Source organism: Galeopterus variegatus, unplaced genomic scaffold (assembly GCF_000696425.1).
Source record: "Galeopterus variegatus unplaced genomic scaffold, G_variegatus-3.0.2 Scaffold4998, whole genome shotgun sequence".
Taxonomy (NCBI): Eukaryota; Metazoa; Chordata; class Mammalia; order Dermoptera; family Cynocephalidae; genus Galeopterus; species Galeopterus variegatus.
This window is the reverse complement of record NW_007731109.1, coordinates 16,766-32,617: the sequence shown is the minus strand read 5'-3', so window position 1 is coordinate 32,617 and position 15,852 is coordinate 16,766. Positions and strand designations below refer to the sequence as shown.

Sequence of the window (15,852 nt, the reverse complement as noted above, 5' to 3'; positions counted from 1 at the left end):
CTAGGGCCGGCCCATGGTTCACTTGGGAGAGTGTGGTGCTGATAACACCAAGGCCACGGGTTCGGATCCCTATATAGGGATGGCCAGTTAGCTCACTTGGGAGAGCGTGGTGCTGACAACACCAAAGTCAAGGGTTAAGATCCCCTTACCAGTCATCTTTTAAGAAATAATAATAATAATAATAACTACAACATGATCTAACTATATCCTGTCTATAAGAGATTCACTTTAAATTCAAAGACACAAATAGGTTGAAAGTGAAAGGGTAAAAAAAGATATCTTATGCAAACAGTAACCAAAAAATTAACTAGACAAACCAAAAGAGAGTTAGAATTTGACAGAATAAGCTTTAAGACAAAAGAGGCTGCAGTAGGAACAATAGGACATTATATAATAATAAGGACATTATATAGTAAGAAAATGGCCAACCCATCAAGAAGATATGACAATTATGAAAGATAGCATAATAGTAGTATTTTCATTAACTCTATTTTGGAGGTTCAGAAATCAAGTAGTACTCAAACCCTAGTCTTCATACTGTTCCTTCTAGAATAATGTACTGTCTACAATAGAAATGGAATCATCTCTTTGTTGCCTTAATAGGTAGGAACTAACGTGCCTTATACTAATTACAACGAAACTTCCATTTTATACACTGGGAAGGAGGCCATAGTTAATCTTTAACCTGTTTATGCCAAATGATCATCCTTTCAATTCAGGAAAGGGATATACTAATCTCACTATACTAAGCTCACATTCAAGCCAAGAACTGTAAATCATGACTAAGATTTGCTATTAGTCATCTCCCATTCCTTCCAAACACATCACACCTTTGGGTTAAAGGCTATCATACCCAAGTAAGGTTTTTCCCAAACTGCCATGTTTCAGAAGAAAGTTAAGATTACCAAGGAGCTCCAAAATATATTTTCTTTAGGTCTGTTAGTTTTCTAAAAAGAGTTAAAGGTCAAAAATATAATAAAGCAAACAGATTAGCTTAAAAAAAAAAAAGGATACAAAATGTGTGTGCACCTATGTAAATGTTAACACAATATTAACAGACATAGTAAATATGTACAAAAATAGTATAATATAAACATTACAGTATTTATAATAATAATAACTAGTGCTTATTCCAGGTTTACTACTTATAAAGGACTGTTCTAAACACTTTTCATATATTATCTTGCTTAATTTCAAAACCACCCCCATGATACAAGATAACAGTATCATCCTCATTTTACATACAAAAAATCTAAGTCACAGGTAACATAAATTATTTGCCCAAATGACAAAGCTAGTGAATACAGCCATGATTAAGGTGTAAGTATACAGACTCAGAATCCCACACTGACCCATTTCTCTATCTGCCACTCTATAAAAAAAGTATATATACAATACAAATTATATACATGTACATATTATAACTTGCTGCCCCTATACAAAATATAAATAACATTATATAACATTATAAATACATATACACAAAATTTTATATACATGCTTATATGTAAATTTGTGTGATATGGAATGAATTGTGTCTCCCAAGTTTTACATATTAGAAGCTTAAGCCCCATGGTGACTGTTTAAAGAGTGGGAAATTCTATTATGGTAATTGAAAGGTGGGGCCTCGAAGAGGTGATTGGATTCTGAGGACCATGCCCTAATGAACAGATTAATGATTGTCATGGGTGTGGTTCTGAGGGTTTTAAAAGAAGAGTGCATGAGTCAGTCTCTCTTTCTCTTCTCTCTCCTCTCTCTCTCTCTCTCCCTCTCTCTCTCTCTATCTCTATCTCTCTCTCTCTGTTCCTGCCTTTCTTGCAATGTAATATCCTGCAGAAGACCCTCACCAGCTGTGTTCCCTGGACTTTGGACTTCCCAGCCACTGCAAGTGTGAGAGATAAATTTCATTAATTTCATTCTCTTTATAAAATACCCAGTTCCAGGTATTTTGTTATGAATAACAGAAATGAACTAATACAGTGTGTTGTTCAACTACATAGAGAACAAATGTGAAAAATGTAAAATACATTGCCAAGCAAATACGCTAAAATATAAATGACTATAAGAAGTTTATAAAAAGAGCTTTCTTCCATTTTAAGTTTTTCTATATATTTCCATATTTTCATCAATAAGCATTATAGTGGCAACTATTTTGGTCAGACCCTGCCCCCCAGGCCCACTCTCTCTGAAAAAAGACCATACCCACTAACCATAAAAGTAAACATGGGACCAAGTTTGGGCCAAGTATAATATCCCATGTCCCTGAGGACATGAGAATTAGACTCTTGCCTAAGGGGTGGGAAATCAGATACTTTTCCCAAGATTTTAATAAAGCTGACAAAAAGGGCCCTTCTCCTCTTTGGTCTCAGAGACATTATAATGGAAACCTAGAGTTCCCAATGTTATGTCCCCTGCTCCAAGAATAAGTTTGGCTATTTTAGGAAAGGATGAAGACAACACAGAGAGAAGACACAAGAAGTGAAAAGAGAGAGGAAAGTCTGTGAAAAAGAAGAGACCTGGTCAATAGGATAGTCCCTTGTTGCTATCTTACCTGATACCAGTTTCACCTTTTGCTTTCAGATGCTTGGTGTAAGCTAATTATTCAAACTTTCTTGCTTACATAGTTTCTGTCACTTGTAACCAAAGAGTTCCAACCACTACAAACATGTATTATTTTCATAATCAGAAAAAAAGCAAAAAATTATTTGTATACTGTTTATGTCTTTTTTAAAAATGATCTGTATGATCTGTATGTATCATTTTGTATTATTAAAATATAGGAGGTGGGCTGACTGGTTAGCTCAGTTGGTTAGCACATGGTGCTGGTAACACCAAGGTACAGGGTTGGATCCCTGTACCGGCCAGCTGACAAAAAAACAAAACGTATTACTAAAATATAAACCCCAAGGGGCTGACTGGTTAGCTCAGTTGGTTAGACTGTAGTGTTAATAACACCATGGTCAAGAGTTTGGACCCTCATACTGGCGAATCACAAAATAAATAAATAAATAAATAAATAAACCCCAAGAAAAAAGGAATAATTAATAGCTTAATAAAAAATTAAAAACAAGCCTGCAATACAATGAATTTTCTAAATTTCCAAATGCGCTTATGCCAATCAAATCAAAACAGGTAAAGAAATCACTTCTTTCACTAGGGCAAAACGGGATTAGAAGAACAAATTCTATCACTTTACAAAATAACCTGATCACACAGGGATTTTTTTTACAGCATTTTTTGTTGTTGTTGTTACTACTGTTGTATTTTTTTCCTTCTTTGTATCTTCAGAACAGCACAGTTAGGATGAAACTGCTTTAGGAAACCCAAAAGATTCAGTCCCCTAAAATATTTTATCTTAACCTTGAAGAGCAGCCACATACTTTTAATTGCATTCACATAACTTGACAAGCTGACAAAGGTTTCCTTCAATAGACATATAGCAGATTAAGTACCAGGAAATGAAGTGAAACTTAATTCTAAAGTGACTGTTTTTCACTTAGGCTATCTAACAGCAATTTTCATTGAGTCAAAGGCAGAATTTGATGTGTTTCCTTTATCTAAATAAGAAGTCAAAGAAAAAAGGAAGTAAAGAATTAGTCCCCAGCTATCACAACTCCCTTTTTAATGACATTTCCTCACCTCGAATTACAGAAAATCTGAGGTTGCTATTAAGCATTAACTAGGACAAGAAACTAAATCATTGCAACTTGTTAGATTTTTTTTTAATCCATTTAAACAACTGTTAGTTGGATTTTCAGGCATTTTTGTTTTGTTTTGTTTACAGGTGATCAAATTCCTAACTCAATTACTACGCCCAGCCCTTCTTTAACTATTGACAGATTAATCTCTTTTATCATGAAGCTCTGGCCATACTACTCTCGAAAAAAATCCCAAATCCTGAATCCATATTGAGGATCTTAAATAAAACCTAAAGTCCTGAGCTTAACAGTCTTTCACAATATTACCCTAACATTCCTATCCATCTTTTCTTCATACTCATACCGCTTGTCTCCATAAGGTTTCCTCCTCTCCAGGCAAACTGAATTTTTTCTTTAATCCTATAAAAGCCTCATTGTCAAGATGGGCTACATTATGCTACGGTAATAAACAACCTCAAAATTTCAGTGGTTTAAAACACCAAAGATTTATTTCCTGCTGATGGTACATGTCCTCCGTGGGTCAGCAGAGGCTCCACTCTACAATGTCCTCACTCTAAGCAGCAGCCAATTATCTAGAGCAGGAGTCGGCAAACTTCTTCTGTAAATGATCCGATAATAAATAGTCTCAGCTGTGTGTGACATACGGTCTCTGTCACAACCATTCAACTTTTCTATTGTAGTGCAAAAGCAGCCATAGACAATACATCAACAAATGAATACAGCTATGTTCCAATAAAACCTTTTTTACAAAATTAGGCAGCAGACCATTTTTGGCCCGCATGTCATAGTTTACCAATCAAAACACTGCAGGTCACTGCGGCAAGGAAAAGAAAGCATAGTGAATGCATGGACTCCTAAAACTTCTATTTGGAAGTGACTCATGTCACTTCAGCTCACATATCATTGGCCAAAGCAACTCACATGGCCACAGCTAACTTTCAAGGAGAAGGGACATGCAATCATAACACATGCTTGGGAGAAGAAAAGAAATATTGAGTAGATAATCTTAATGAATATTACAAAATATATTTTCTTTACCACTTCTTGTTTCCGCCTACTGGTATGCACATCTCTCCTTTCTCTACAACTCCAAATCCTAGCCATCACTCAAGACTGAATTCAAATGTCACTGTGTCCAAAGCCTCTACCTCTCATCAGCTCACAAAGTACTCTTGTCTAACCTTTCTTATATCAAATGTTTTCTACATTAACAAGTTCAATCTCCTTAGGACATGTATTATTTATCTTTGTATATTCCATAGGACTTAGTACTATGCCCTAAAAAGGGGTTCAATAAATACTTGTTGGATGAATAAAAGTACCACTGGTTTCTGTTTTGTTTGTTTAAGGGTTTAAAGATACAAACAATACAATATCAAATAACATAAAAAATTGGTGAACAATCAGTATAAAGGGCAGCAACCTAAAACAGTCAGAATTTGAAGACAATACCCAATATGCATAGCAATAAACCATATATCATTTTTGAAGGTGAGTCACAATTTAGCTCTTTTTCCCAAGATTTTAATAAAGCTGACAAAAAGGGCCCTTCTCCTCTTTGGTCTCAGAGACATTATAATGGAAACCTAGTATTCTAGTAGCCAAACAGGAAAAGGAAGCAAGATCTATTTTATCAATCACAGAAGCAGTAAGATAAACACTGTTTAGGATAGGCAAACTAAAAGTCTCCTTTAAATAAAATGTTAGATTTTTTTACATAAAGTAAGCCATTCATTCTGCAAAACAAGGGACCAGGAAATGCTTTTCTAAACAATGAAGCTAATATGCAGAAGCTATTGAAAGAATAATAATAATCAGTAAATATTTATTTAAGATTATATTATGTCCTCTACACCAACATGGATGCCAGAGGAAATAACAAAGAAATAATATGACAGTCTGTGACCTAAGAGATGAGGAAACAAGACATGCACATATGAAATGATAGCAAGTACCATAATTCAAAAATTTATTGAACATTTATATTCCACATACTGTATTCTACACTGAGGATAAAACAGTAATGAACTAAATACTATCCCTGCTTTCAAGAAACTCACAAACCACCAGAGATGACTGATCTAAACAAATATAATGTAATTAATATTATGATAAATATTTTTATAAAGTGCTATGACAACCAAGATTAAGAAAATTATTATTTCTGCTTCTAAGGAAAGATCAAGGATGGCTTCATTGGAGAAGTCATTTGAACTGTTATGGTATGCTACAACCTGACTATGAAGAGACTATACACAAGGCAAAAGAGAACCAGCAAAGATCCGACATGGATTTTTTCAAAAGTTTATGGCAATGATATGGAAAATGGACAGACCAGTAGTCCATACACTCCACTAGGAAAAGCATGAGGTATGCCTGGTTTGCTATACACTTAGTGCTGAGCACAGCATCTTACACATAGCAGCCCTTAAGTACGAGGGTACTTAAAAAGTTTGGAAAAATGGAACTAAAAGATAATACAAATCCTTCCATGAACTTTTTCAGGTACCCTCATATATATTTATTGAAAAGAATGAAGCAGAGACATCAGTAAGAAGGCTGTTGCCCATGTGAAAAATATGGGCCTAAATTAGGGCGATGACAAGGGAGAATTGGAGATGACATCAACACTGAGTTAAGACTTTATTTAAATGCTAAGTTGTATGACTTATGAACTGTAGGAACTTAAAAGAAAACAGCTATAAAGACTAGAGAAGAATCTGGTCAAAAAGAAATCTCAATGAATTGTAAGCCAAAACAACCACCTAACACCCTTAAATGCATTGCATATTATTGGAGAATGATTCTCTCAACTAGTACTGACTACAAATTCATCCCAGAAAATCTTTTTTAAAATTTTCTTAATCTTTCCGTTTTATTATTATTATTATTTTCCATAAGAAATAGCTTTAAGGAGGGCCGATCCCATGGCTCACTCAGGAGAGTGTGGCACTAGGAGCATAGCAGCGCTCCCACCGCAGGTTTGGATCCTATATAGGGATGGCCGGCATGCTCACTGGCTGAGCGTGGAGCAGATGACACCACACCAAGGGTTGCGATCCCCTTACCGGTCACGAAAAAGACAGAAAAAAGAAATAGCTTTAAGGAAAGTTTAAGATTATTTTACTTTTAAATATAACAGAAACTTTGAGAAGTTTCTAATGAAGACCCAGAAAGACATTACTGGCCTAATTTCTGAGACATGGCACTACGAATTCAATAGACTAAAAGGAAGACCCATCCAGCCATCTGAGCTAGATAAGAGAGACATGTGATAAAAAAACTTTTTAGTACTTGATGTTCTGGGCTTCCAGTCAAGATGGCAGAATAGACGGTAACCAGTGTTACTCTCTCCCACAAATCAACCAATTTACAACTATTAAAAAGCAACTACAGGGCCGGCCTGGTGGCGCACTCGGTAGAGCGTGGTGGTGCTCCCACCGAGGGTTCGGATCCCATATAGAGACCGGTCCGCTCACTGGTCAAGCACGGTGCGGGCACGACACTGAGGGTTGCGATCCTGTTCCCGGTCGCGGTACAGGTGCGACACCAAGGGTTGCAATCCCGTTACCGGTCACGAAAAAGACAAAAAAAGGAAAAAAAGAAAAAAAAAAGGCAACTACAGCCAAGCTAGGGCCACCATAGTTCATGGGAAGAGGAGGAGATACCTATGGAGTGCATGAAGGCAGGAGAAGCCATGATGAGAGAAAGAAAGGATCACTCCCATCATTTCAAGCCCCGGCTGCTTCAAAGCTAGAGCTAGTGAGCGCACAGAGCAAGAGCTGGCAAAAGCCGCAGCAGTGCCCTTCATATGAAGTTGTTTGGAGGTGGCAGGGGAGAGGAGAGTCTTGGTGGCCCCCAAACCAGCAGGACCTCTAATAGGGTTCCAGTGGACCCACATAGGAGCGAGGAGCTACAGCAACTGAGAAAAGGAGCCACTCAGAGGCCAGTGAGTCATCGCAAGAGACCTGCATACGGCCCACCTCATGGGAAGCATTTGGAGTTCAGGCAGTGGGGGAGACAGGCCCACTGGGGGAACACTGGGGCACAGCAAGAACAGTTGATATGCCCCCCAATCAGCACAGCACAACTCTGTGTAGACTGGTCAGGAATACAGAACTGCAGGGGGACCAGTATGCTGAAAAAGCTCAGGTCCAGAACAGACTTTCTATACAACCCAGGTGTACCAGATCTCACAAGGCCTGGAAGTACCTACAAAGTCAACCATTAAAACCTGAGCTGCACAAAAAGCCTTCCCCAGGGAATCAGCAGCAAAGCAACAATTTAGCTCAACCACATGGCTCAAGTGCTGGTCCCCACAGGAAGTTCCCCCATTTTAGAAGTAAGCAAAGGACAAATTAGTTCCAGTGCAGAGTTTAAGTAGTGGGAACAGCAAATAATCCAACAGAGAACTGAAAGAAAAAACAAAATACCCACAGACCAGAGACAAAGTTTCATGTTAACCAGTAAAGATCTTAATTCACCAAAGAACACCTAAAAAAATCTAGAAGGACCGGAAGCCCCCTTGGCCCCCAAGCCAGGTAGCGGGGAGGGCTTGGGGCCTCAGCTATGCCCTCCAACACCCACAACCACCCCATTGGTGATCACCAAGTCACTGCAGGAAGTGCCCTGGGCTCCTGAACCAAGATGGTGGGGAACCAAGGGCTTCGGCCACACACCCCTGACATCAGCAACCATCCCAGTGATGACCCGCAAGTCACCACAGGAAACACCCCAGACTCTCAAGCTGGGTCAGTGGGGGGCCAAGGGCTTTAGCTATAGCACCCCCCAACATGTGCAACCAGCCCAGTGACAACCACTGAACCACTGCCAGAAGCCCCCTGTCTCCCAAGCCAGGTCAGTGGGGGGCCGAGGGCTGCAGCCATACCCCCCTGACATCTGCATTCAGCCCAACAACCAAGCCACCACTGGAAGCTCCTTGGTCTCCCCTGCAGGAATGAGGGGGGTACCACGGGTCTCAACACGCCCCCTCTCCTTCTTCCTTCTCCCGCCCTACTTTCTTCCCCCTTCCCCTGTCCCCCTCCCACCCAACTGCTCCACAACAACTTAGAATGTAAAAATAGATGGAGCTGGGGGAAAACCCTCCTCCCACAACCAAGCACACCGCCTCTGCGACAGGGCCCACCTGGAGTCCTGAGATATGGAGCCAGGGACTGACCCCTCCCCTCCAGCAACCAGGCATGCCACCGCTGCCACAGAGCCTGCCCAGGGTCCTGAGGCATGGATCCAGTGACCAACCTTTTCTCCCACAACCAGGCAAGGAGCACACAAAAACACCACTTGCATGTGGGTGGCCTAACACAGCCACCACAATAGCCACAGCTGCTGCAAAAGCAGCTAGACGCCACAACCACCAAGCAGATGGCCCACCAGCCACTCAAGTGCATTTACACAAAGAGAGTCACCAGCAGAGACCAAGAAAAGAAGATGTCTCTCTCCACAAAGCCCATTCCAGAGCAATAAAAGCATCTGTTCTGCAATAATAGTGGGGACCTGAACACACCTCTCTCAGCACTGGACAGATCATCTAGGCAACAACTCAACAGAGTAACTGTTACTCTTTCAGAAGGAGAGAAGGAATCTAGAGTTATCAGAGGTGGGAGGGGGGGACAAGGAGAGATTGTATAAGAAGCATAAAGAATAAGTTTTATTTTTGATTTGGTCAACATACATCAACATGGAACCCCAAAAATACATATAATCAATTATGATACAATTTTTTAAAAATTTGCATTCACATTTTTGCTATATAAGCATGAGCTTAAAGAAAAAATTTATAGAAAGGATGAGATAATATCTACTTGATAGTGTTCTTATCTGATACACTTTAATGATTTTCATAGTATGTAGTAAAGAGCAAAGACTCCATAAGTTCAAATCCAGCTCCTTTGCCTCCCCATGTGTCAGGTCTGCCGCCAGCCGACCCGAACAGCCCTAGCCTCGTTCCTTTTGGTGGGCGAGCAAACGGCCCAGGATTCCTCTTTCCCTCCTGTCCCCTTTGGAAGGAGACGGGGGAAGACAGCCGTGAAGAGAGGTGAGCACACCGCCGGCCCCAAACAGCCCGGTTTATAGGACACTCAGACGCGGCGGGGGTTCTGTCGAAGAAGTTCCGTTTATTATAACACAAGCACTTGCTTTTAAAGGCAAATGGGGAAGGCAGGTTTTTTACATCCTCCAATCAGCTTAAGGGTTCCTGTCTCAATGCCTATCTATTGCAATCACGCAGTGTTCACGAGTGCGGCCAATAAGGGCTAAGGCAAAGTTCCCGCAGACACTCCCACCCTACTTCCTCCCAGCGCTGTCTTAGGCTGCCATGTTAATCCACTTGTAATGTCACCAAGGTGGCGTTAGTTTTTAAAGGCCCGACACCCATGATTTCTGCATCATTCAACCTCTCTGATCTTATTTCCTCATCTACCTCATAGGGTTGCTGTATTAAATGAGTTAATATGTAAAATTGCTTAGAACAGGGCCTAACACAAAGTTAGTCCTCAATAAATGTTAATTGTTATCATTATTTAAAATACCTAGTACAAACAGAGGTGTGAAGTTGAATGTGAAGGCTAGTCATTTAGCCTGTGCATAACCCTAGTAAATTACATAGCATCTACATTTCAATTAGCAACATTTTGGCATTGGGTGTTCTTAACAACATATATCCTTCAGGAATATCAAGAATCTCCCATATTCATAGTGCTACCACTGGCAGAATCTTGAGCAAGTTATGACCCTATTCTTTACTTTAGTTTTCTCCTTAGATCCTCATGTCAGCTTTTTCTCCAGGATTCTGGAGTGAGTCACAACCTCCCCCACTGAACTCCTGATTTAGGTTCTTTCATGGGCTGTGCCTGGCTGATTCTGGGTGTGGTGCCATGTTTGGCATCATTTCTTCTGAGAATGCTGATGTGGTAGAATTCAGCTGTATTTAGGCTGATTTACCCTGTAATTTTCCACTTTCTTTATTAGAGTGAGCAAAAGCACAAAACATAACTACAAGTTCAGTACTTAGCACTATCAAGGCCCCTAAAATCCCAAAGTTACTATACCTTTATCAACTACTTTCTAAGAAGTAGTATTGACAAGTCCAAACCAGACTGCCAATCATGTGATGTTTAAATAATTTATCCAACTATAAAATGGCAAAAGCATTATTTATTACCTGAGATTCCTAATTCAAATGTACTGTCATCACGGTTACCTGAAAATAACAGATTTTTTTTTTTTTAATTCAAATATACAGGGACACATATTCAGCTTCACACCTTCTCTACCACTATGTGACTTTGGGCAAATTATTTAACTTATCTGAACTTCAATCTCCTTGGCTATAAAATGGGGATACTAATATCTATAACAACATTATCATTATTACAAAATAATTATGATTAAATGAGCTAAAATATGAGATTCATCTAGCTCCAACCAATAAATACTCATTTCTACCTTTCCTCTCCCTACTTCATTCCCACCCCCAGGGAATATATGATGAAAAAGTTTGAGAGAGAGACTAGGACTGTATGTATGGTTGGTTTGTTGGAGTACAGACAGCTTGGAGACACTGAAGTTCTTGACAACAACTCTGAGCTGAACGTGAATTATTATCAGTCTCCTAATTCTTTATTTTAGCTATGTCTCCCAAGTTCCCAAAGGTTAGGTCTGATTAAATGAATATGTCTGTATCACAACGATAATATCAAAAACAAAACTGGTTCATTTTATGATTCAAAAGGTAAAATGGTCTACCTTTCAGGCAGAATGTGAAAATTAGAACTACTAACTGATGATACCAAACTTAATTTTCTGCAACTATATAATAAAAAAAACCATTTCACATACAGAGGAGAAAATGCATATCAGTAAATATAGCAAAATGTTAATAATTAATTATTGAATGTAGGTGGTTGTTCTTTCAATTTTTCTGTAAGTTAGGAATTTTCCTTGATAAAAAGTTAGGGCAGTAGAGGGCAGGGGAACAGAACATGACACATTCATATACTAACACTCCCAGAGTTAAGAAAAATAAACAATTTACTCTTTATACCATCTAATTAATAGAAAATAAAGCCTCTCTGATTTTTTTCTCTCTTCATAAACTTTATGAAGTCTAACAGCAATCTACCTAAACACTCACAGACTTCCTCCGCTCCCCCCATAGGTTGAAAAGGAAGAGCATAGGACTGATTAGGAAAAGTAGTTCCATCCAGCAGCCATAAATCCCTGTGCTCTCTAATGGTCAGCTGAAATGTATTGCCTGCTGAGGGTATTCCCAGGGTCCACCATGAAAAATACTTCCACTCCAAAGGAACAGCAGAAATCTTTACTGAAATAATTTTTTTAAATTTTAAATCCAAGAAGAAAAATACTCAATACAATCACATAACCTAAGAAAACAAAAATAGTAAGGCAGAAGCAGCAAACTGTGAGTTTCTTCAATCTAAGTGATAAAAGAGGCGTTTTTTCACCTAAATAGAAATGAGAAAGGAATTCTGTATTTATTATCCCACCAATATGTCAACTGCAGAGGGACCCAGTACATAAATATGCTCCTTAATGAGGAATAAACTATAAATATGTAAAGATGGGAACTTTTTAAAAAGCCCAATAATGACCTTATTAAAAGTCTCTCGACTAGTTTCTGGAACCTAAAGCCGACCCATGAAAGCTATGCTTTCACCTTACTCTGGACTCCGAACATTTTAAAGCCAAACATAGTAAACAAACTGTCCATATCTCCTTTCTTAAGTAATACAGGAGGCAAGCCAAAAGTAGTCCTTTTTAATCCAAACTGCTCAGTAGAGAACATAATAAGAGTAGCAAATTAGACAAGGAGATTACTATAAGCACTAACAAATAGCTGGGAATATAAATCTTGACATCGCTACAACCTCTCTAGGTGGTTTTCAACAAGCTACTTAACTATATCTGTATGCTGAAATAGAAACCAATATTAATCATAGTTTCTCAACTGAAAACAGGCCTATTAAAAATAAATTTAAAATAAATAAATAAAAAATAAATTTAAAATCAAGGGCTACTTAACGCAAATTAACAAATAGTAATGATGTGAGAACAAACACAGCTGGAAAGGAGTCAATACCCAAAGGATATACATCTACAACACCTAGTAGATACGGAATCTTTGATGAAGTCATCTTTTTAATCTTTTGAGTACACTGTAAATCTGATCCTAAACTATCAGATCTGGTCTCACCACAAGAAACAACAAAGGCAGTGAGCACACAATACATCAACGTGAGATATAATTCAGCAAACAACCCTGGAAGTTTTTGCCTGTAATTTTGAATTTACTGAAATTTAAATTCTAAATAATTAACCAAAATCCAAACTTCAGCATTTCAGTCTGCACTCTCTTAAAAAAAGAATTAATACTGAAGACCCATAATAAACTGAATTAGTTTAACAAGATTCTGTTGTGTAACCATGGAAGATGGAGTCCCTCCCTCGAAATAGGTATAATCTAATGGTCGAGCTGGATGACAGACCGCTCTGCCCAGTCCTGTGCAGGTCCAAAAGTACACAAAAGCGGCAACGAGCCAAGGGGTACACAGACACACATGCGCACTAACTCTACTCTTACATAACTTGTTTACAACGGATGTGCTGAATCATACCCAGTCGGATATGAGGGGAGAGGGCCTGACTAAACTAACTCCACTTTCCTCACACTAATGTTCTTCAGTAGAACTTCCTTGCGGTATCTCTCAGTGTGAGGAACGTAAAGCTGATTTGGTCAGGCCCCCTCACCTCATATCCGGCTGGGTATGATTCAGCACATCCTTTGTAAACAAGTTGCATGGGAGTAGAGTTGGTACACACACGCACCCGCGAAACACTTGGCTTGTTGCCATTTGTGTGTACCCTTTCAGTATGGAAGGCAGTGGCTTTGAACTGCTGGTCAGCAGAGCTCACGTCCAAAAATAAAGCATGTCCACTTTGCCAGTGGCTTCTCAGTTTTTCGTTTGCTTACCTGACTCAGGACCTGCACAGGATGGGGTAAAAGGGTCTGTGATCCAGCCCGATAACTGGCACAGTTTCAGCACGATGAGCAGGTAAGGGAGCCATGAGCCCCTCAGGAGGAGGAGGAGGAGATGTAGCTGCCCTCAAGCATGTGGTACCTGGTGGCAGCATTCCTGTGGACTTGGGCCCCACTGGAAATATGGGACCAGGTGGACAACTGGTAGGCAACCCACAAATGACCCAATTCACTATTTATGTCCCCTACACTCAAGCTGAGTTGTTGGACTTAGAGAAAAAGTTCCTCCAGAAACATGGCAAACCCCTAGCTGCTTGGCTTTTGCAGCTGTGGGACCTAGGGGTGGATGGTATAACGTGCTCTGGTGAGGAGATGGAAAAGTTGGCTTCCATCACCATGCATCTGTCCCTGTGGCAGCGGTTACAGAACAGCTGCAGATACGCACGGGACAGGATAACCACTCCTTAATGGAATGGGTGAAGGCAGTCATCTGGATTGTATGGACTAGCACCGGAAAACTGCCCGAAACTGTGAATAGGTGGCAAACTTATGCCAAGCTGGTTCAAATAATCTGGGAGCTGGGGATGCAACAGTCCATGTTGAATGTAAACACTCATGGCCCAGACGATGAACGTTTTACCAGCAGCATGAGAGACGCAGTGCTGCAAAATGCCCTGTCAACACACTTTGGGTCACTGACTGCCATACTGGCGCCATACGTTGGTCATCTGATACATGAAGTGATGACCATGATGGCCAGTCTAGGTGAAGCAAAGGGGAGGAGATGAACAAATGGGGTCCGAAAGGTGGTAAAGACTAAATCCCCAAGAAATGCTAGGGATTTTACCCTGAAGGGACTAAGTGAGACCAGCCGTATGCAGATATGGTCTGTCCTGTTTATGGAAGGAGTTCACAGAGTAAAATTGACTGGCAACCAAATGCGGTCTCGTTTGCCTTATGGCAACACTTGTGCCCTGAACAGAGTTTCACTAAACATCTGGAAACATGTGGCAAGGTATGCCCAGTCTATTTGAAAGATTTTATGGCTACGTCTGCAGAAGTGTATGAACTGTTCTCTTCTGGCTAGGGAACAGGCCAAGGTACTCACCTTTTGGGGGCAGACAAGGATTGGAGGCCTCATGTTGAACTGGCAATACATTGGTCAGAGATAAATGTGAAGTATGTATTGGCATTGGTGGACACCAGTGCAGAATGTAGCCTGATACGTGGAAACCCAGATAAGTTTCCAGGGGTCACAGTCAATGTTGATGGTTATAAAGGACATTCCATTACAGTTAAAGCTGTGTCTTTGCCACTGAACATTGAACAATTGCCCCCTTGTGTATATACTGTGTATGTATCTCCTGTATCCAAATACATCTTGGGTATAGATGTGCTTTATGGGTTACACCTGCGAACAATGGTTGAAGAATTCCAGTTGTGGATATGGACAGTAAAGGCTGTGCTGCAGGGACATGTCAAGCATGATCCACAGGTGTTACCCACACCAAGGCGTATGGTTAATGTGAAACAGTATCGCTTGCCAAGAGGAAGTGCAGAGATAAGTGCCACTATGTTGGAGCTGGAGAAAGTTGGCATCATTCATCCCACACACAGTCCCTTCAACACCCCAGTATGGCCAGTGAAAAAACCTGAAGGCACCTGGAGGGTGACTGTGGACTATCAGCAACTGAACAAAGTAGTTCCTCCTTTGCACGCAGCTGTGCCTTTGGTTCACAACCTGATGGATCAGCTGACAACTTAGCTAGGAACTTATCATTATGTACTGGACCTTGCAAATGCTTTTTCCTCTATCCCAATCTCAGCTGATAGCCAAGATCTATTTGCCTTCATCTGGGAGGGAAGGCACTGGACTTTTCAAGTGTTGCTCCAAGGTTACCTGCATAGCCCAACCATCTGTCATGGTTTAGTGGGTGGGGACCTAGCCAAGTGGACTAGGCCAAGCATGGTTACGATGTTTCCATACATAGATGATGTCTTACTAATCTCTGATTCTCTTGCAGATTTAACCAATGCAGTTCCAACACTGCTAAGTCATTTGGAACAATGTAAGTGGGTTGTATATAAGGGTCTTACCCTTCGGATATCTACTTCAGAGTATCAGTAGTGGCTGGTAGGTCACCAACTCCTGTGGGGACAAGCAGTGTGGCAAGAGTT

The 15,852-nt window shown here is 40.2% G+C and overlaps 1 protein-coding gene across 1 annotated transcript in view; it reads right to left on the bottom strand.

Moving 5' to 3' along the window:
• The window catches only part of LOC103604142 (exocyst complex component 6B-like), an 87,273-nt gene extending 73,823 nt beyond the window's left edge, over positions 1-13,450 (bottom strand). The window contains exon 1 of the mRNA XM_008588732.1: positions 13,446-13,450. Within this exon, the coding sequence (XP_008586954.1) occupies positions 13,446-13,450 (5 nt within the window). The remainder of the gene's footprint in view (positions 1-13,445) is intronic.
• Positions 13,451-15,852: the final 2,402 nt, after the last annotated feature.